This window comes from Haliotis rubra, unplaced genomic scaffold (assembly GCF_003918875.1).
Source record: "Haliotis rubra isolate DU_JTF1 unplaced genomic scaffold, ASM391887v1 Scf274, whole genome shotgun sequence".
Taxonomy (NCBI): domain Eukaryota; kingdom Metazoa; phylum Mollusca; class Gastropoda; order Lepetellida; family Haliotidae; genus Haliotis; species Haliotis rubra.
The window spans coordinates 1,084,063-1,107,275 of record NW_025766825.1 but is presented as its reverse complement, the minus strand read 5'-3'; the positions used below and the strand labels follow the sequence as shown (position 1 = coordinate 1,107,275).

The 23,213-nt window shown below is 42.7% G+C and overlaps 1 protein-coding gene across 1 annotated transcript; it reads right to left on the bottom strand.

Moving 5' to 3' along the window:
- Positions 1-2,452: 2,452 nt before the first annotated feature.
- Positions 2,453-21,624, bottom strand: LOC124280819 (tetraspanin-18-like). Its single transcript, XM_046716799.1, has 7 exons — positions 21,502-21,624; positions 11,179-11,430; positions 9,515-9,589; positions 8,550-8,657; positions 6,924-7,124; positions 5,266-5,349; positions 2,453-2,785 (listed from the first exon to the last, which is right to left on the bottom strand). The coding sequence occupies exons 1-7, from the start codon at positions 21,559-21,561 to the stop codon at positions 2,714-2,716; spliced, it is 852 nt and encodes a 283-aa protein (XP_046572755.1). The 5' UTR covers positions 21,562-21,624; the 3' UTR covers positions 2,453-2,713.
- Between the last annotated feature and the right edge of the window lie 1,589 nt (positions 21,625-23,213).

Sequence of the window (23,213 nt, the reverse complement as noted above, 5' to 3'; positions counted from 1 at the left end):
AAGGATCACAAAAATTCACAACTTTACTTAAACGTAGATTCATAATTTGAAATTGTATCCATTTAAAACTGAATAAATAATGATGTGGTAACCCCTCTTTAGGCAAACAGCCACTTTAATCTAACCTTAAGCACTTGATACATGAGTAACCATAAACATGGTTTTTATGGCACCAAGCAACCATTTTGGAAATCATGGAACGAGTCACTGACAAGTACACAACACCTGTCAATAGCAGGTATGGGTTCCACAAGATGAAATGACATACTGCAACCTGGGATCCATATTTACAATGAGCTTAGATATTTCAACTAAATTTGACCCCACATCATAGTTTTCTGTTGAATCCACGATTTGATCCTTAACAAAGTGTTAATAGTATACTTTTCTGTATTTCTACAGAGCTCCAGGGAGCTCTACACACGGCAGAAGACACGCTATTTTATGTACAAGCTTTATTATTTATTTCATTTTTTTATTCAAAATACTATTTTCTAAATTGATATTCATAAATATGAAACAAAATATCACATGAACAGGGAATCCTTAACAAAATAGTAACAAAAATAGTATATGTCTCTCAAATATATGTTTAACAAGGACGGAATGCTTCAAATATGCGTCATAAGATAAATATCAGTCATACACCCTTGTGTCGAACCTTTATGTGCCGAACGTATGGATGTCTCGAAATAAAAATGTGATCTCTGCTTCTTCGTCATTAATAATAGTTTGTTTAGTGTTGAACCTCCGATAACTCGAAGTATTTACTTTGGCTCCTTCAACTTCGACAAAACAGCGTCCAACCTCCGATGACTCGAAGTGTTTACCTAGGTTCCTTCAACTTCGACGAAACAGTGTTTTACTGTGTCAGTACTTACAGCACAGCACACTGTTTAAGAACGAGTATGTACAAACACGTGGTCATTATAGGGAAGATATATTAATACATCACGTCACCACAGTTACAGAACGGTCATTGAGTTCTTATTCTGTCGAATTATGGGTTATGGGGCCATTGAATCATTTAACTCTCTAATCGCGAATTCAAAAAATGTTTTGTTTAGTGGATTAAACGTACTACAACTAACAAGGTGATGTTATTCAACGAGAAAGATAGAGCACCTGTCACACGTCAGCTGCAGTCGTACATTATACCGGACACGTGGGCGATTTTCGTGCCGCTTCGGTCAATTTATGTCAAGCATTGTTTGGGGGTAAGTCATCCGTGAAGGTCCGGGTTAGAATATTGATCTTCAGCAACCCATGCTTGTCGTAAGAGGCAACTAACGGGATCGGGTGGTCAGACTCGCTGACTTGGTTGACACATGTCATCGGTTCCCCAGATCGATGCTCATGCTGTTGATCACTGGATTGTCTGTTCCAGACTCGATCATTTACAGACCGCCGCCATATAGCTGGAATATTGCTGAGTGCGGCGTAAAACTTAACTCACTCACTCATTGGGGGTAGGTGGTTAGGGTTCGCGTTGGGGTGAGGGACTTAAGGTAGGTGTCCAGTGTAATGCAATCGTAATCAACCGTTCCGCTATATGTTTTTTTCCTGTTTCCTGAAAGATAAACGTTTGACAATAAAAATAAATTATTTGGAATCACAGGTGCTTGTAACAAACAGAAACAACTGTCATCAAGGTATACTCTGTCACTGACGGGGTCTTAGCACTGTATAAAAGGAAAGGGGTGTAACGAGGTCAACACCAAGTTCGTTTCTGGATGAATTCAACAATGCTCACTGCATATAGTGAGTCAGTGAGTATGGTTTTCGCCGCTTGTAACAATATTCCAGTAATATCACGGCGGGGGTCACCCCAGAAATGGACTTCACACATTGTACCCATGTTGGAAATCGAACCCGGGCCTTCGGCGTGACGAGCGAACGCTTTAACCGCTGAGCCACCCCAAAGCCCCGCAAGTGCTTGGGACCCAGGAAAACAGATCGGTTTATCCGTCAGTTCGTTACAAGCGTGCTAGTTATAAACGTAGTTAACTGTTTCCGAGCTAACTCTGCAGCACAAAGCCCCCAACTCGGGCTAGGGTGTCTAAGCCCCAAACTTGAGTTTTTCAAATTATCATTTATCCTGACAGTCATTTAAACGTATCCACCCGAGGAGACATTCGTCTGGAACGTGTACAAGTATCATGGTAATACAAGTGTTTTTAAATGTTACAAAAAGTGTGCAATAAGCGAGTTGATATTTCATTGTTAACTGGAGCCTTGGAACCATCAAGATCAGACACAAAACCCATGAACTCATTTACAGCGAGCGAGTTTGGTTTTTCGCCGCTTTTGGCAATATTCTGGCGATATCACGGAGGGGGACACCAGAAATGGGCTTCACATATTTTGCCCACGTGGGGAATCGAACCCGGGTCTTTGGCGTGACGAGCGAACGCTTTAACCACTAGGCTACCCCATCACCCCTGAACTCATTTACAGAGATATTTGATTAGTAATGGTAACCGCAAGTTCTATAATTTCTAAATATGTGAGTAAACGGTCTCTAAGGCCAAGCCTTTGTAACAATGACCAGCTTCTCTCAAAATACGAATAAAATGTGACTGCAGTTATCGATGAACACAACACAAAATCACAAATGTCAGTAAAGCGAAATCGAAATCAATTGCAAGCATTCATAAAATCTCTGTTTGTTCAGCTGCAGGCCTGAACTTCATCAACACTGCAAGGCGGCTGGTTAAACGGGGCCCACTTTGGCCTTGTCGCTGATGTCTTTGATAAGGACGATGGCGAAAATAACTTCCAGCAGCTGAAAAAAGCAATAGGATAACATTGAGAAGATTGTTTTGAACAATTAAACAATTGCAAGTCTCTTCATATAGAGAAAATTTGCGTTTGTGAATGAATATATATGTGAACAACTTCTGTGTAAACACGTCATTTTAAAAAAAAATTTAAAAAATTATTTTATTTTATTGATTTTTTAAACATTTTTATTTTTATTGTGGGGGGGAAGGTATTTTGTTTTTGTTTGCTGTTGTTGTTTTGGGTTTATTTGTGGGGGTGTCAGGGGAGTATGAAGGATAAAATTCGTAGGAAAGCATAATAACATTAAAATGAATATTGATTGTCATTTTGTCAATTTGTATTATATAAATCTGAAAATATTACCATTGTGATACTGCATTTCTTTATGTGGGAACATCACGAACTCTCGCTTATGGCTACATATAACTGTCCTGTAAAATTGTCCATTCTTAATTCAACATTAACATGTTTATATACATTTACAAACTGAAATCCCGAAGCAATGTTCTGAAAAATATGCCACAATGAACTCAATGGGACCACTAATTCAGTTCGTAATAACCGTAGTTCGATACAAGCGTCTCGACTAAAATATACAGCAAATATTATATTCTGTTATGTCAGTCAAGTCGTCACAAGCATGTTCAATATAAACGTAGTTTTCTGTATATATGATCTGTTCCACATGGGACAACGGCCACTATCAGCCAGGTATGAAAGCATGACAGCCCTATTGGATGTTTTCACTGTGTGAAATATAGATTTAAAGCAGACGTTTAAAGAAACATAAAAAAAGCATTCATCGCCGGTCAGAAGGCACAGTTATTGAATAACAGTAAACCTAATATATGCCTTGCAGGATTTGGTATTTCCGTGCAATTAATTGTGTACAATCTGGTGCTACGCTAGAGTGAGTGAGTGAGTATAGTTTTACGCCACACTCAGCAATATTCCAGCTATATGGCGGCGATCTGTAAATAATCGAGTCTAGACCAGACAATCCAGTGATCAACAGCATGAGCACCGATCTGCGCAATTGAACCGATGCTATATGTCAACCAAGTCAGCGAGTCTAACCACCCGATCCCGTTAGTCGCCTCTTACGACAAGCATGGGTTCCTGAAGGCACATTCTAACCCGGACCTTCACGGGTCTCTTTTTCCCGGAAATGTACCTAATTCGCCTGATAATCGGTGATACAACTCTTGACAATCTTGGAAGCAATTAACGTGAGTGAGTGAGAAAATATATAAAAAAACACACGAAAAAAAACAACAAATACATGTATCCCACTTTTGCTTTTGAGTACAGTTGTCATTGTAACCTTCTCTCACCCTCAGTTAAGCGAGATGAATTCGGGTGTAATTGAATTTATAACTTGTTAGCGGACATATACGGACGCAGTGAGAAGGATAGATGGGACGCGCCTTGAAACAGGGCTGATAATTGAATGTACTTGTGTTGCAAGGTACCAAACACAACAATGCTTCAGAAGTCTGCGTGACAGGACCCCCCTAATGGCTGGGCGGCGCTGGACTGGAACCAAACGTCAAACGTCTCCATTCTTCCATGACTCAAGGGACGGTGAGGTAGCCTATTGGTGAAAGCGTTCGCTGGTCACCCCAAGGACCCGGGTTCGATTCCCAACATGCATAAAATATGGGAAGCCCATTTCTGGTGTCCCCGCCGTGTAATTGCTTGAATAACGCTAAAATAGGCGTCAAACTAACCTCACTCCCTCACTCACCCCATGACTCATGGTCCATCCTACCTGTAGTAAAGGTTCGTAAGGGTATGCCATTGGCTAAAGCTATCGTTGGTCACGCTGAGGACCCGGGTTCGGCTCACCATATCGGTGTAAAGTGTGGAACCTTTTTTCCTCAGCGTGCTATTACTGGGATATTGCTAAATCGCAACTTACTCACACAATACATCGGTAACTTCGACAACCCAGACCCAGTCGGATCCAAAACGTGTTTGAGACAATGTTTTTAGAGACCGTTTTAGAGGAACCCGTCTCTCTGAGCATCTTGATTGACATAGTTAAATGGCAGAATACATGATAAATAGGAAGACATTATACTCTTCGCTATAGCCTAACACATTCCACGATACATCAAATACTCCAGTGGAACCGCACATCGCAGTGATATACCTGGTATACTGAACCCGTGAAGATCCAGGTTAGAATTGATCTTCAGTAACCCATGCTTGTCGTAAGAAACGACTAACGGGATCGGGTGGTCAGGCTCGCTGACTCGGTTGACACATGTCATCGGTTCCCAATTGCGTAGATTGATGCTCATGCTGTTGATCACTGGATTGTCTGTGTCAGACTGGATTATTTACAGACCGCCGCCATATAGCTGGGATATTGCCGAGTGGGACGTAAAACAACAGACCAACCAACCAACTGACATAACTGTTCAAAGCGGTGTAAAATCTCATTCACTCAAAGCCTCGCCAGAGTGACGGTCTCACCAGGAGCAGCAGGAGGCCGACCAGGCCCAATATGGCGTACAGCTTGTTCTTCTCCACTTCCTCCAGGATCTTATCATAGCAGCCCTGCAAACAACACAACAACCACTGTAACTCAAGTCCAAGGCTTTGTCCCGTAACACTGGGTGGTGGGGTAGCCTAGTGGTTAAAACGTTCGCTCGTCACGCAGAAGACCCAGGTTCGATTTCCCACATGGGTATAATGTGTGAAGCCCATTTCCGGTGTCCCCCGCCGTGATATTGCTGGAATATTGCTAAAAGGGGCGTAAAATTAAACTCACTCACTGTAAACACTATCTTCGATGTACAACTGACGCAAAGCCCATAGCTCAACGTTCACTTTCTATGTATTCGCAGCAATCTTTGCATTGTGTATAAAGTCGATATTTTTATGGGAGACCGTTTTAGTATTGGCATCGATTTATAGAGGGGTGATTACACAATCGCGAATTATTCGGATGTAAGCGTTAAAACGTTATAATTGAAACGTACTCGGTATTAAAGATCGGATATATATTTCTTCCGGAGTATAAATATATTTAGAGAGTCCCTTCTTGTCGGACCGTCTCCGTGGTGTAGTGGTTAGAGCGTCCGCCCGGAGAGTGGAAGGTCGCGGGTTCGATCCCCGACCGCGTCATACCAAAAGACGTTAAAATATGGTACTTGTTGGTCCCTGCCTGGCGCTCGGCATTATTGGGTACAACAAGGACTGGTCGGCTCGGAGTCAGTATAATGTGTCTGAGTGGGGTATTCATGCTTCACTGCGGCATGGTATCTCAGTGGGCTAGCACTATAAAACCAGCTTAAGTCTGGGCTAGTACAAGCAGCCTCACATACACATACACACTCATGCACGTCGTCATATGAGCGAAATATTCTCAAGCACGACGTTAAACCCAATTTCACCTCACCTCACCCTTCTTGTAAAAGACCTTGATCTTTATAATCAACTCGGTCAGTTGACCACCATCAAACACAGGTGTACACTTTCTTTTTCCTGGAAATGTATGTAATTCGCCTGATAATCGGTGATACAACTCTGACAATCTTGGAAGCGATTAACGCGAGTGAGTTTAGTTTTACGCCGCTTTTGCAATATTCCAGCAATATCCCAGGGGACAACGGAAATGGGCTTCGCATGCAGTTTAACATTTAAAACAGATACAGACATAGGCCACCATTATGTGAATTCCGACAAGAAATTATCTATCAACTGTAACTTGACTGAAGCCACAGAAATCACTCGAGTCTACGGATTCCGGAAATTCTCCTTCCGAAATCTGCAGACTCATGACTTGCCCATTACCTTATTTACAGGGTGCAGACTCGCTTGTGTTTCACCTATTGCTTTCAGTGGGAAGTTTACATGAGATAGCGCATGTTATCTCAATCGTTCCTAGGTCAGTCGTCACTTGATAACCTCACATACAGGACGTGTGTTATAGAAAACTAGACTACACCCCGTCTGAAATGAGTGTGTGAGTTTCGTTTTACGCCGTCGGGGGACACCAGAAATTGGCTTCACATTTTGTACCCATGTGGGGAATCGAACCCGGGTCTTCGGCGTGACGAGCGAACGCTTTAACCGCTAGGCTACCCCACCGTCCCAGAAGCGATTAACAGTTTATGACCAGAACTCACCTGTGTGTTAGTCTTCATGGAGTCATATACCCCAAAACCATCCTTCTTGGCACACTCTAGAGTAGTGTCGGTCTTGAGGACTTCTGGCTTGCAGCAGGCCGGGGACACGTCGACAGTGACGGTGGCACCGTTGTAGGTGTAGGTCCTCCAAGAAGCTTTGGGGTCGAAGTCGTCTGGGCCGCTGATGGCGCAACACTTGAACTGTGCGAAAGATGAGAAAATTATTCAATGTGTGGGTGAGACAATTATTCAGTTCGTGGCAGTGATTTCTTGTGTTTGACAGTTCAGTGTGAAAGAGGCAGTGACTTAATGTGCTGGAAAAGCGTTATGAGACAGTGTGGGTGTTTGAGGCAGTGTGTGTGTGTGCGTTCGTGCGTGCGTGCGTGCGTGTGTGTGTGTGATGGAGATAATTGGGTGAGTGAGTGGGTTGGGTTTTACGCCGATTTTATTACGGCGGGGACACCAGAAATGGGCTTCTCACATTGTACCCATATGGGGAATCGAACCCGGGCCTTCGGAGTGATATCGATGAGCGAACGCTTTAACCACTAGGCTACCCAACCGCCCCAAGAGACAGAGATAAAGTGTTAGTGTGAGATAGTAATAAAATGTGTGTGTGTGTGTGTGTGTCTCTCTCTCTCTCTCTCTCTCTCTCTCTCTCTCTCTCTCTCTCTCTCTCTCTCTCTCTCTCTCTCTCTCTCTCTCTCTCTCTCTCTCTCTCAAAGTATGTGTGGGGCAATGTGTGAAATAGTGATAAAGTGTGCGTGTGTCTGTGTGTAAGAGAGAGAGGGCGTGTGTGTTTAAGTCTCTCCCTGTCTCTCTCTCATTCTGTATGTGCGTGCGTGCGTGCGTGTGTGTGTGTGATGGAGATAATTGGGTGAGTGAGTGGGTTGGGTTTTACGCCGATTTTATTACGGCGGGGACTCCAGAAATGGGCTTCTCACATTGTACCCATATGGGGAATCGAACCCGGGCCTTCGGAGTGATATCGATGAGCGAACGCTTTAACCACTAGGCTACCCAACCGCCCCAAGAGACAGAGATAAAGTGTTAGTGTGAGATAGTAATAAAATGTGTGTGTGTGTGTGTCTCTCTCTCTCTCTCTCTCTCTCTCTCTCTCTCTCTCTCAAAGTATGTGTGGGGCAATGTGTGAAAAAGTGATAAAGTGTGCGTGTGTCTGTGTGTAAGAGAGAGAGGGCGTGTGTGTTTAAGTCTCTCCCTGTCTCTCTCTCATTCTGTATGTGTGTGTGTGTGTGTGTGTGTGTGTGTGTGTGTGTGTGTGTGTGTGTGTGTGTGTGTGTGTGTGTGTGTGTGTGTGTGTGTGTGTGGAGAGGGGTGTGTTAAGGCAGTGTGGATGTGTATGGAGCAGTGACCAAGCGTGATACTGTGTAGCAGCTTGTCAGTAATTAAAGTGACATTTGATTGTGACGGATCTGTGGTGAAGATCAGAGTGACGAACATTTTAAGCGGGTAGACGAAGAATCACATTCATGGCGCAGCTAAGACCAACGCTGAAATATTCTGTGAGTATAAAAAATGATAAACAAATGAATACAAAATAATGGCTGTCATGTCACTCATCGATATCAATGGTTCAACATCGGAGTATCGGGTTTTGTTACTTACGCCGTAGGAGATGACGTTAATGATGAGGGAGAAGATGTCGTCGTTTTCTGGTCCTTTGTACTCGTTCCGAACCTTCGTCTTGAGAGAGCCTCTGATTGAACTGTGCAGCTGAACATAGACGTGAAGGTTTTATGTTAACGAAGGGTTGTGAGTGAGTGAGGGGGTGAGTGAGTGGTTGAGTGAGTGGGAATTGGATGGGTGAGTGAGTGAGTGGGTAAGTGAGTGGGTGTGTGGTTGAGTGGTTGAGTGAGTGAGTGAGTGGGTGTGTGGTTGAGTGGTTGAGTGAGTGAGTGGGTGGGTGGGTGGTTGAGTGGTTGAGTGAGTGAGTGAGTGGGTGTGTGGTTGAGTGGTTGAGTGAGTGAGGAGTGGGTGGGTGGGTGGTTGTGTGGTTGAGTGAGTGAGTGAGAGGTTGAGTGAGTGAGTGAGTGGGAATTGGATGGGTGAGTGAGTGGGTGTGTGGTTGAGTGGTTGAGTGAGTGAGTGGGTGGGTGGTTGAGTGGTTGAGTGAGTGAGTGAGTGAGTGGGTGTGTGGTTGAGTGGTTGAGTGAGTGAGTGGGTGGGTGGGTGGTTGAGTGGTTGATTGAGTGAGTGAGAGGTTGGGTGAGTGAGTGAGTGGGAATTGTATGGGTGATTGGGTGAGTGGTCGGGTGGGTGTGTGGTTGAGTGGTTGAGTGAATGAGTGAGTGGGTGGGTGTGTGGTTGAATGATGTGAGTTAGAAAACCCGAATAAATGCAGGTGGTAAAGACTCATCACTTCGGGTTTGTTTATGACAAACCTCAATAATCATATCACTTCAAATCATTTGGAAGAAAAAAGAAAGGTGATACGATGACATGTGAAATCGCTTCAGCAAGTCAGCCATCCGATCCCGTTAGTCGCCTCTTACGACAAGCATGGGCTACTGCAGATCATATCTAGCCCGGATCGTCACGGATTACGCGCACAGACGGTAGCAACTACTTACAGTGGACGTCTTTGCCAGGAACAGCCCTCCCAACGTCGCCAGGCTGATGATGACCACCATCATGAACACCACAAACTTGTCAACAAAAACAGTAAACAACAGTCAGTATGTGCCCTCATCGACAGATCTAACAGTGTAGGTACTGGATATATATAGTGTATATAGTGAGTGAGTGAGTGAGTATGGTTTTAGCAATATTCCAGCAATATGACGGCGGGGGATACCATGTGGGGACTCGAACCCGAGTCTTCGGCGTGACGAGCGAACGCTTTAACCACGTGCACCAGGCTACCCCACCGCCCAATTTTTATAAATATATGCTTAGAGACACCATATACCGAGCCAGTTAGGTTTCAACCTTCAGGGTAACAGTTGGTGTGGGAAGTATGTAACCGTCAAATAGATGAGCCCCCACCCACAGGGGGTGCGCAAATATTCTTGTTCAGCATATGTACCACGTCGATAGCTAAATGCGTACCGTTTCAAGATAGCTCCGCGTGAAACACGTGTTACTGGCAGTTTAAATGACCTACACCGACATTCATTAATTGAGACATTTTAAGAATCTGTTGGTTCCGAGGAAGTATCAACCTGAAACCATGTTATGGTTTATATATAATCTTTCTAAACATTTACTTAATTGAGTGTATAAGTGTAGTTTTATTCCAGCAATATCACGTTCGCTCGTGACGCCGAAGACCCGGGTTCGAGTCCCCACATGGGTTCATTGTCCGAAACCCATTTCTGGTGTCCCCCCGCCGTGATATTGCTCGAATATTGCGGCGTAAAACCCAACTCACTCACTCACCTAACACATAAATACTAGCTTCTGACTGATCAAGATTGATAACTGTTCAGTAAGTTATAAACCAAGATGTGACTGGGTTAAAACTTCTGTGACTGAGAATGAGTTAGTGAGGTAAATACTGCCAACGCCGCATCTTTACCAATATCTTCAGTTTTATCAAGGCTTGTCAAAATGTAGGAACCCATTGTTTACATGTTACAGACAGAAAACTGAAAACAAAGTATCAAATCAGGACGAATCGTGGATTTGAACACATCAAGAGGTTGGGGAAACCTACCGATCAGCCTATATTAGACCAAACGGGATGTTATAGGCCGATCGGCCTATTTTGCTGTAGGCCGATCGGCCTATGATTATGAGATTTATCAAATAAATTTGAAGTGGTGCATTTCCGTATGAGGATATTAACATCATTCAAGTTTTGATGTCATGAGGTTTTCATTCAAACCTTTTTTGAGAATTTTCATCATATTATAAAGGATTTTGGAAATTGCTAATTAAATATAAGTCTATAACTTTTTAGACAATTTTCACTGAAGATTAATGACATCGATGTTCAGTTTTAGTTGTCAAAATGAAAATCTATGCAAAATTGTGTTCCTAATGAAACATCTTTTCCTGAACATTATATAAATTTCATTATCCATTTTGTCCACAAATTTATTTTTTTCAAGCAGAGGAGGTCTATTAACTATTTATCTCTGTGATCATATAAAACCATTTCGTGCGAAAATTGATAGTTTTTGAAATAATTAGAAAAATGTTCAAATATAGCCCGATCGGCCTACAGCCAAATAGGCAGAACGGCCTATAATCTCCCGTTCGGCCTATTATAGGCCGATCGCTAGGTTCTTACCAGGATGAGAAACGGCCTACACATACAACAGGCTCCGCAGCAAGCAAAGAAGGAAATCAGGAACAGAACTGCTCCAAAGACAATAAGTGCCAGGCCCAGGTCATCGATGAGTGGAATGGAGGTCAAGTTGTTTGCACTTCCGGGTTTGCTAAATCCAGACACCGAGGAGATTCCGGCCATCAGGAATGACATGAGTAGCCCCGGGAAGAACTTCAGGATCACCCCCACAGCAAGCAGACCCATTGAGATAATCTGCAAACAAGGGTGGAGGTAGTGAGTGGGTTATGTTTGCGTCACTTCATGGAATGTCAAAACAGTTAGCCGTAGGGCAGACCACATTCAGTTAAGCAGAGGACGAGACACATTTAGTCAACAGAACACGTTCAGTTAACCACAACACGTTCAGATAACCAGAGGACGGAACACCTCCAGTTAACCAGAACACATCCAGATAATCAGAGGACAGAACACGTTAAGTTAACCACAACACGTTCAGATAACCAGAGGACGGAACACCTCCAGTTAACCAGAACACGTCCAGATTACCAGAAGACAGAACACCTCCAGTTAACCGCAACATGTTCAGATAACCAGAGGACGAAACACCTCCAGTTATCCAGAACACGTTCAGATAACCAGAGGCCTGAACACCTCAGTTAACAAGAGCACGTTCAGATAACCAGAGGACGGAACACCTCCGGTTAACCAGAACACGTTCAGTTAACCAGAGGACGGAACACCTCCAGTTATCCAGAACACGTTCAGTTAACCAGAGGATGGAACACCTCCAGTTAACAAGAGCACGTTCAGTGAACCAGAGGCCTGAACACCTCCAGTTAACAAGAGCACGTTCAGATAACCAGAGGACGGAATACCTCCGGTTAACCAGAACACGTTCCGTTAACCAGAGGACGGAACACCTCCGGTTATCCACAACACGTTCAGTTAACCAGAGGACGGAACACCTCCATTTAACCAGAACACGTTCAGATAACCAGAGGACTGTGCACCTCCAGTTATCCACAACACGTTCAGTCAACCAGAGGACGGAACACCTCCGGTTATCCAGAAAACGTTCAGTTAACCAGAGGACGGAACACCTCCATTTAACCAGAACACGTTCAGATAACCAGAGGACTGTGCACCTCCAGTTATCCAGAACATGTTCAGTTAACCAGAGGACAGATCACCTCCAGTTAACAAGAGCACGTTCAGATAACCAGAGGACGGAACACCTCCATTTAACCAGAACACGTTCAGATAACCAGAGGACTGTGCACCTCCAGTTATCCAGAACATGTTCAGTTAACCAGAGGACAGATCACCTCCAGTTAACAAGAGCACGTTCAGTTAACCAGAGGACGGAACACCTCCATTTAACCAGAACACGTTCAGATAACCAGAGGACTGTGCACCCCCAGTTATCCAGAACACGTTCAGTAAACCAGAGGACAGAGCACCTCCAGTTATCCAGAACACGTTCAGTTAACCAGAGGACGGAACACCTCCAGTTATCCAGAACACGTTCAGTGAACCAGAGGCCTAAACACCTCCAGTTAACAAGAGCACGTTCAGATAACCAGAGGACGGAATACCTCCGGTTAACCAGAACACGTTGAGTTAACCAGAGGACGGAACACCTCCGGTTATCCAGAACACGTACAGTGATCCAGAGGCCTGAACACCTCCAGTTAACAAGAGCACGTTCAGTTAACCAGAGGACGGAACAACTCCAGTTATCCAGAACACGTTCAGTCAACCAGAGGACGGAGCACCCCCAGTTAACAAGAGCACGTTCAGTTAACAAGAGCAAATTCAGTAAAACCAGAGGACGGAACACCCCCAGTTACCCAGAACACGTTCAGCTAACCAGAGGACGGAACACCTCCAGTTAACCAGAACACGTTCAGTTAACCAAGGTGCCGAATACTTCTGAATAACGAACGATCACATGATAAAACTCATCAGTTCCCTACATTGCCCAAACACGTCTAATCAATTAAACAACCGAAGACGTTTATTTAGCCAAGTACTGAAATCATACACTGAATATGTTTCTATAACTAGAATACCCAATACCTCAAAACACCAGACACTGTTTGTTACCCAGAGTTTCATTTACTCGGATTGTTTACATGTGTCTTTGTGTCTTGACGACCGAAACCATTTTCTCTACCTAGAATACCAAATACCTTAAAATTCCAAACACCATTTCGTACCCAGAGTTAATTTTACTTGACCCGGATTGTTTACATGTGTCTGGACTACCGAAATCATTTTCTCTAACTAGGTCCCCTTTTCACAAAGCTATCGTAGCGCTATGACTGTCGTAAGTCTATGTTACAGTATAGGAGGTACGACAGATAGCTTAGTGAAACGGGGCCCAGAATATCCAATACCTCAGAATACCCAGAGTTCCATTTATCTGAGACAGATTGGCGAAACATGTTTATATGAATGGACTTCCGAAAATCATAGCGTTTTGAAACAATGGCCTTAAACAAAAAAGTTCTCTAACACAAATTCCCGTCAAACAAATGTTTTAACCAGACCCAAACACCTACTAGAACAGCTAATTACAATGGCGTGCACACTGAGCTATCCAGGTCACCATTACACAAGATTTCCACTGGTTTCCAGATTACAGGATGCGATACAATTATTTCTGGGAACTCAAATTACTGAGGTAATAGTTATGTAGACAATATCTACCCCAAATCCACCGATTACCGCCGAGCGAACATAATGGAAAACCGTTGTAATTTGGATTCGAGACGCTAACCTAAACAGGAAATTAGCAACGGGTTCTAGATACACTACCGCTCACAAATACCTTCCTTCGAGGGCACAGTAAGTTCGATTCGCAAAATAACTTTAATTCTGACAACTGTATTCAATAATTCAGTAAAGGATGCTAGAATTTCAAGAGTGAAACTAAGTACGGTAAAGTGAGTGAGTGAGTTTAGGTTTACGCTGCTTTTAGCACCAGAAATGGGCTTCAAACATTGTACCCATGTGGGGAATCGAACCCGGGTCTTCAATCTGTGCAACTACATTGCATGCAACGGACAGTGACTTGTATGCGTTTTAATATCCCATTTGCACAGACCATAAGCCATTAAAGGCACAATGTCACACATTTTCGACAATATTTTGGCCTATATTTTATATATTGGGGCATAAGCACTCACTTTTGCTGCCTACTGATGCAGTAAAAGACTTATTATCCCTTACGACTTGCCTCAAATCGATAATTGAAACTTCGAGGCGAACAGCTTCCAGACAGATAACACTTGCCATGTATGGCATGTAAACGATTGCTCCGTTAATCGAAAACTGTCGCACGCGGTGTTGTTGGTGTTTGCCGAACTGGGCCTCCTTTCACAAAGCACTAAGGTGATCGTAAGTCACTAAGGTAACCTTAGTGCAATGTTAAAGAATGGGAGTTATGGTTAACCTTAGTAAAGGTTGCTTCGTGAAAGGAGCCCATGGTTTCGATCACAAGTTGTTCGAAGGATATTCGTAAAGAGCGTTCCAAGGAACATAGCTCTATGGGCTTCGCTTGGAATAATATCCTGCCGGTAGAGAGCGCGAGAGTTGATTTAATGCAACGTTGCATTAATACATTCTAACTTAATTTAATATTGTAATTTAAATACGTAATTATTTTTGGATTAAATAATATGGTAGCTTCCCGGAGGGCTAATAGTTAATATTATTGACAAAAACGCATTGTTTAGTTTTAGAGAAGTGTGGTGTGAAATAGTGCCTTTAAACGATCGTCACGTATTTCGCCATCATTTTGCGGCTGTGTCGCTCCATTGATAGCTCAAAGAGTTTTGCAAAGATCGATGCAACTGTTTGACAGTATATGGACCTCACTGTGTACTGTCAAAGTGAACGAGAAACATTTTGCTTCTGATTGCAGGATCTGGAACATTTGTTTATCTTTCTCTGTATCTGACGGTTATTTAATGTTTTAATACATACCTATTTCTTGCAACATTCACCAAAAGTAGACACTGGCGTTTTTGTAAGTCACAATCAAAACTCTTTCCGGAAAGTTTACATTGTTTTGTTTTGCTTGTTTTGTGTGGTTGTTTTTTGTTTGTTTGGGGTTGTTTTTTTTGTTTTTTGTTTTTGTTTTTTTTCCGGCGTATCCCCTTTTATCACCACTCCCTATATCCCTATAGGCAGTGTATATACCCCTATATCCCTATAGGCAGTGTATATACCCCTATATCCCTATAGGCAGTGTATATACCCTATATCCCTATAGGCAGTGTATATAACCCTATATCTCTATAGGCAGTGTATTTACCCCTATATCCCTATAGGCAGTGTATATACCCTATATCCCTATAGGCAGTGTATATACCCTATATCCCTATAGGCAGTGTATATAACCCTATATCTCTATAGGCAGTGTCTATACCCCTATATCCCTATAGGCAGTGTCTATACCCCTATATCCCTATAGGCAGTGTCTATACCCCTATATCCCTATAGGCAGTGTATATACCCCTATATCCCTATCCCTATAGTTGCCAGTCAGTAGCTGGTGACGATTGTGTCTCAGTAGCAATGTGACACCCCATTATTCACCTCTCTTTGTCCCGTAATGTGGGTATCCGGTTGTTTTTCCACTCTCCTGGGGAGCTAGATCTTGTGACGTTATTTCGTGCAGGAAATTATCACTATATTATATTTCTATTATTTACACGTACGGCTAGTATCTTTTACGCTTAAAGACACACGTCCAACTGTAAGATACTGGCAACTTCTTTATTATATCATGATGCGATGTTTCGGTATAGGCTTTTATAGCGCTGTCAAGCTGTACGTTCAGCTGATAATATACGAGGGTGAAAAAACGATCGATCACTGGCAACGGTATGTACTTTCCTATCAGATCTTGAAGAGTGAGTGAGTTTAGTTTTACGCCGCTCTCACCAATAAGCCAGCTATATGGCGGCGGTCTGTAAATAATCGAGTCTGGACCAGACAATCCAGTGATCAACAGCATGAGCATCGGTCTACGCAACTGAGATAGACGCTATGTGTCAACCAAGTCAGCGAGCCTGACCACTCGATCCCGTTAGTCGCCTCTTACGACAGGCATGGCTTGCTGAAGATCAATTCTAACCCGGATCTTCACGGGTCCGGATTGTATCAGTTGCGTCCTCAGCGATAATACACCTGTTTAAAGTTAAACTACGCGTTGCTTCAAATGAATCTGAGAAACCAAAATGGCGGCCTGGCTGGTTCATAGCATTAAAAATGATATGGATAGACTGCACTGCTAAATAAAGCCATGTCTTCAACAGTCTTGAACTTCAACGTTTAACGATGGATAACGATCACTACATGAAAGAAACCTGATATCGCAGTCTCTCTGTTCATCTGGCCGTTATAAATGAGTCTCGACACGTAATGTCAGCATACAATAGCGTGGTATCATATACTACTCAAAAATAGTAGGGGATAACAATGAGTGTCACAACTATACATTTTATATCTCTACTGTTGCGGGAATATTCTTAAAAGCCATTCACCCATAATATCTTTAATGCGTGTAACCGGCACATCCAACTGAGATTTGCATTCGACTGTCGTTGAGCGTCGGATGACCATATATGTTGTTACATGATTGATCAAAGCGCCCTACTATTCATTACGTCATTTACCATTAAACGTCAGACTCGTGAACCCGCCTATTTTCTCGAGACAATCCCTTATTGAGTGAGGCGTACTCCTAACCAAACGTCCAATGTCACCTTGGTTCATAGACTAACGCTTAGTCTCTGAATATATAACCCATTTCAATTGAAAAGGAGCCCCAGTAGAGCTTTAGCATTGCAGGGAGGGCTAGGCAGTAGGGGAAATAATGTGGTTCAGGGACTGTGAGACAGACTACATTGCAGGGAGGGCTAGGCAGTAGGGAAAATAATGTGGTTCAGGGACTGTGAGACAGACTACATTGCAGGGAGGGCTAGGCAGTAGGGAAAATAATGTGGTTCAGGGACTGTGAGACAGGCTACATTGCAGGGAGGGCTAGTCAGTAGGGAAAATAATGTGGTTAAGGGACTGTGAGACAGACTACATTGCAGGGAGGGCTAGGCTGTAGGGAAAATAATGTGGTTCAAGGACTGTGAGACAGACTTCATTGCAGGGAGGGCTAGGCAGTAGGGAAAATAATGTGGTTCAGGGACTGTGAGACTGACTACATTGCAGGGAGGGCTAGTCAGTAGGGAAAATAATGTGGTTCAGGGACTGTGAGACAGACTACATTGCAGGGAGGGCTAGGCAGTAGGGAAAATAATGTGGTTCAGGGACTATGAGACAGACTACATTGCAGGGAAGGCTAGGCAGTAGGGAAAATAATGTGGTTCAGGGACTATGAGACAGACTAAATTGCAGGGAGGGTAGGCAGTAGGGAAAAGAATGTGGTTCAAGGACTGTGAGACAGACTACATTGCAGGGAGGACAAGACAGTAGGGACAATAATGTGGTTCTGGGACTATGAGACAGACTACATTGCAGGGAGGGCAAGACAGTAGGGACAATAATGTGGTTCTGGGACTATGAGACAGACTACATTGCAGGGAGGGCAAGACAGTAGGGACAATAATGTGGTTCTGGGACTATGAGACAGACTACATTGCAGGGAGGGCTAGGCAGTAGGGAAAATAATGTGGTTCTGGGACTATGAGACAGACTACATTGCAGGGAGGGCAAGACAGTAGGGACAATAATGTGGTTCTGGGACTATGAGACAGACTACATTGCAGGGAGGGCAAGACAGTAGGGACAATAATGTGGTTCTGGGACTGTGAGACAGACTACATTGCAGGGAGGGCAAGACAGTGGGGACAATAATGTGGTTCTTGGACTGTGAGACAGACTACATTGCAGGGAGGACAAGACAGTAGGGACAATAATGTGGTTCTGGGACTGTGAGACAGACTACATTGCAGGGAGGACAAGACAGTAGGGACAATAATGTGGTTCTGGGACTATGAGACAGACTACATTGCAGGGAGGGCAAGACAGTAGGGACAATAATGTGGTTCAGGGACTGTGAGACAGACTACATTGCAGGGAGGGCAAGACAGTAGGGACAATAATGTGGTTCTGGGACTATGAGACAGACTACATTGCAGGGAGGGCAAGACAGTGGGGACAATAATGTGGTTCTGGGACTATGAGACAGACTACATTGCAGGGAGGGCAAGACAGTAGGGACAATAATGTGGTTCTGGGACTATGAGACAGACTACATTGCAGGGAGGGCAAGACAGTAGGGACAATAATGTGGTTCCGGGACTGTGAGACAGACTACATTGCAGGGAGGGCAAGACAGTAGGGAAAAGAATGTGGTTCAGGGACTGTGAGACAGCGTAGCCTCTAGGTACTCTATAATATAACAGGGGCTTTTGTGCTCTTGCGTTGTCATCATGAAACACAAAACGACACCCATGCCAATACGTATGTCACCAGGATGTTGTCACGATAGTACTGCCAAGTGGCATCTCAGTAAGTAGCATATCAAGGTGTTCTGTCAGTCATAGTGATCCAACCCACCAGTACCGGGTCGCCCCCAAAACGACAGTTGTATCAAACGTTAACGGCATGAAAACGCTCATACTGTGTACGCCACACTATGTCGGTCTGTCAAGGAAGTCTAAAGTAAACCAACCCGTGTAGATCCTGGTTAGAATTGATCTTCAGTAACCCATGCTTTTCGTAAGAGGCGACTTACAGAATCGGGTGGTCAGGCTCGCTGACAGCCTTGACACGTCATCGTATCCCAGTTGCGTAGATAGATGCCCATGCTTTTGATCACTGCATCGTCTGGTCCAGACTCGATTGTTTACAGTCCGCCGTCATATAGCTGGAATATTGCTGAACTCGGTGTTAACATACACACAAAGAGACCAAAGCAAACATTGATTCATCAGAAGACTTATCGTTGGCCCAACGACTCTTGGTCCACTGGTTTTGCAGTAATAAGACGGTTCGTCAATTGTGGGTTAACTCGTGGACGTCGGGCAACCAGGTTCCATCTGTCGACACATTCTAACACCTCTAACTCTATGAAGCTCATCTCCAATTTGGGACGGTGGGGTAGCCTAGTGGTTAAAGCGTTGGCACGTCACGCCGAAGACCCGGGTTCGAATCCCACATGGGTACAATGTGTGAAGCCCATTTCTGGTGTCCCCCGCCGTGATCTTGCTAGAATATTGCTAAAAGCGGAGTAAAACCAAACTCAGTCAGTCAGTCAGTCATCTCCAATTTAAGACACATTTTAACCACGATTTCGGAACTCTGCCATTCTGACCAGATCGACCTCTGTTATCAGCGTTGTCTCTGCTAATTTCTGACCGTCAAACGTTACGAGCTCGTGCCAGAATGCTCTATCTTATTCAAATTGCTGGTAACGGTTCCTCACGTGACAGATGCCGCACAAAACGTTTGATTGAGTTAAAAACAATATCTGAACAACCCAGGGTCTGGTTTTCATTACGGTCTAAAATATAGCTATGATACCAATATCAAAATACATCACAGTTGAATAAAGTCTGGCTTACAGACCAAGGAGAACATATTCAAAAAGGGGTCATGTCGAAAAAATCTTTTTTATTTTTTTTTTCCCCCATGTTTTTATTCCCAGAATTATGTTTACAAACTTTACCTCAGTAGTACAGTACAGGTAGCTTCTTAGTATGCAAGTACAGTGTTTCTTTGATCTCATTGTCAAATAACATGCTGTTCACATGGATGTAAAAAACGGTAAAAAACAAAGCATGTATATGAAGTGTTACATGTTTACAGATTTTACCTCGGTAGTACACAGTACAGTACAAATCGTTTCATTGTACACAAGTACAGTGTTTCCTTTGTCACTCACTGTAACATCATGCTGTTCACAAATATGCAAAATGATCTAACTAAGCATGTCTAGAATTGTCTGGCAAGTGTAGATTAGTTCAGCTCTATCCTAAAGATTTGGTCTGGACTTCTTGTGGATTTCATTAGTATTTCTGTAGAGATATATCCATGGAAACGAAATAAGGGAACACATGAAACTACACGTGTTCCTTTATTTATTTCCAGAATTTCACCCACTGTCCACTACTATCATGTGTTCCCTTATTCGTTTCCATGAGTATATTTCTAAACTACGATAACTATATTTCAAATAATAATCATCATTTCTAATTTGTTTCATCAAATATGTTCTCGTCACGATATGGCTGCAATATTGCCGATGTGACGTTAAACAATAACTCACTCACTCACTCTAATTTGTTTCACTTTTACGGGTGCTTAATTTCTTTTTCCTGACAGTGTATTTCCCATATCATAAACCTGAGTGTTGACTGGCACTGACAAGGTAATTCCCTCAAAGATGATTCAATTTGCGAATTTCCTTAATTCATCTGCTGAATTATTTCTTGCAACTTCGTTATTTAAGAAAAGTTGTTCTTTAAGATACAATGTCAGCGTGGATAATTAACAAAAATATATATGCTTCCATTACACACAGCTAGTTTATTGCTAGAGAAGAGCACGCTTCATCCTTTACAGACTTGGGTCCCGATCCACAAAGCGTTCGTAACTTTACGACCTGTCGTAACTCTATGGTTTACCATAGGCTTACGCACGCTTCATGGATCGAGACCTTGGTTTTGCAATTCTATATTTTTGAGTCTATCATGGATTTAAGCATATTATCTTTACGTGACATATGCGTTTATAGCTATCGTTTGTGTTGTACTTTATACATTTCCTATATGGAAATACTGCAGTGCGTAAAGGACAATGTACTCTTTTAAATCTATTAGATATATTTTTAAGCAGACGTCAACAAATAATATAACATATGTTATATTTGGGATTACACTTTCTCAGTAAAGTACAGATTCTAGTACTTTTTTGGGTTGAGTCTCATCCGGGATTCGAACCCACACCCTCAGAGTCAGGCACCTAATCGCCAGCACACAAAGTCAGACGCCTAGACCGCTCAGCCACCGCTGAGAAAGTGTAATCCCAAATATAACATATGTTACATTTGACCACTTTCTAAATGGCATTGTGTATGTCAACAAATAAGCTTGGGACAATAAGAATTCGTTCTAAAATCAGCCAACATTAAATAAACACACACACACACACACACACACACACACACACACACACACACACACACACACACACACACACACACACACACACACTATCATATATTGTGACTTTGCATTGTTTAAATGGCAAAGACAAATTTATAGGGAATTTGTTGTAAACAGAATCAAAACTCACCACAAAAATAACATTGAGCAGTATCAGCATACATTTTCCAATACTTGTACAGGTTCCCATCGTGCTGTAGTCGTATTGAACCGTATTGCTCCTCTGTCTTGTTTCTGCTGCGGTCTTGGCTGTATGCCTTTTATCCAATACTTCCTCTGCCCGTTGTCTGCTGTCGTGAATACCCGTTTATAGGTACATTTTTCGCTGTTACGACATACAGCGCCCGTTTTTTCCTGGAAGCGACGCCTGACGAGTCTCCGTGTGTGGCTGTGAAAGGGTCATCGTGTGTCATAGAGCATGTTGATGTTAAAGGGGTTATACCCATATGGCTAATTGATTCAGCGTGTTCTGTCATTGCTGTATGTCTGTTATATTGGTACCTTGTATTTCCTTTAGCTTGATCATATTAAAGGTATGCGCCATATAACACATGATAGATTGATTGGTGACTGACTGACTGACTGATAGATTGATTGATTTTGGTTGTTAGTTGGTTTTGGTTGGTTGGTTGGTTGGTTGAACGATCGATCGTGCAATCAATCAATCAATCAATCAATCAATCAATCAATCAGTCAGCCAGTCAGTCAGTCAGTCAGTCAGTCAGTCAGTCAATCGGTCAATCGATCAATCGATCAATCGATCAATCGGTTGGGTTGGTGTCCTAAGTTAGCCATGTTCTAGTTGATGTGTTGGACATATTTGACTACACCCAGGGAAGACACCTGACCTCTTTGTCGGGTAAAATTCGATATTAGATAATATCATATGCCAGGCAGCTGTATAACAAAAGCATTGTGAATATGAACGGAATCGTTTAACAATGGCAAATGTTGACGTTGCCTAAGGCTCCTAATACACAGTGAATATGTCAAGGTAGTAATAGGATTTATACACATTGCATGTATCATGGCAGTAATATACTGAATACACCATGGGTATGTCAGTATAGTAATATGGTTAATACATTAAAAGAACGTGTCAGGGTAGATATATTCTGATACACCATAAATATGTCAAGATAGTAATATGCCTAATACACTATGAATATGTCAATATTCATATGCAGTAATATCCTTATACAACATGGATATGCCATGGTAATATGGCTAATACATCGTGGTAGTAATGTGTCTAATACACAGTGAATATGTTAAGGTATTAATACGCCTAATGCACAATGAATATGTCAATGTGGTAATGTGGCTAATACACTATGGATATGTCAAGCTAGTAATATGCCCAGTACACCGTGAATATGTTACGGTAGTAATATGCTTAATACACCATAAAATATGCTAAGGTAGTAATATGGCTAATGCACAATCAATATATCAAGGTGGCAATATGGCTAATACACCATGGGTATATCAAGGTAGTAATGTGCTTAATACACCATGGATATGTCCATGTGATAATATGGCTAATACACAATGGATATGTCAAGGTAGTAATATGCTCAATACACAATGGATATGTCAATGTGGTAATATGGCTAATACACAATGGATATGTCAAGGTAGTAATATGCTCAATACACAATGGATATGTCAATGTGGTAATATGGCTAATACACAATGGATATGTCAAGGTAGTAATATGCTCAATACACAATGGATATGTCAATGTGGTAATATGGCTAATACACAATGGATATGTCAAGGTAGTAATATGCTCAATACACAATGGATATGTCAATGTGGTAATATTGCTAATACACAATG

Excerpts from the sequence above, each read along its gene's own strand:
- LOC124280819 (XM_046716799.1), bottom strand. The coding sequence starts at position 21,561 with ATGGGAACCTGTACAAGTATTGGAAAATGTATGCTGATACTGCTCAAT. Across the intron at positions 11,431-21,501 it reads TGCTCAATGTTATTTTTGTG|ATTATCTCAATGGGTCTGCT; the intron begins GTGAGTTTTGAT and ends CCTTGTTTGCAG. Across the intron at positions 9,590-11,178 it reads GTAGGCCGTTTCTCATCCTG|TTTGTGGTGTTCATGATGGT; the intron begins GTAAGAACCTAG and ends TTTGTTGACAAG.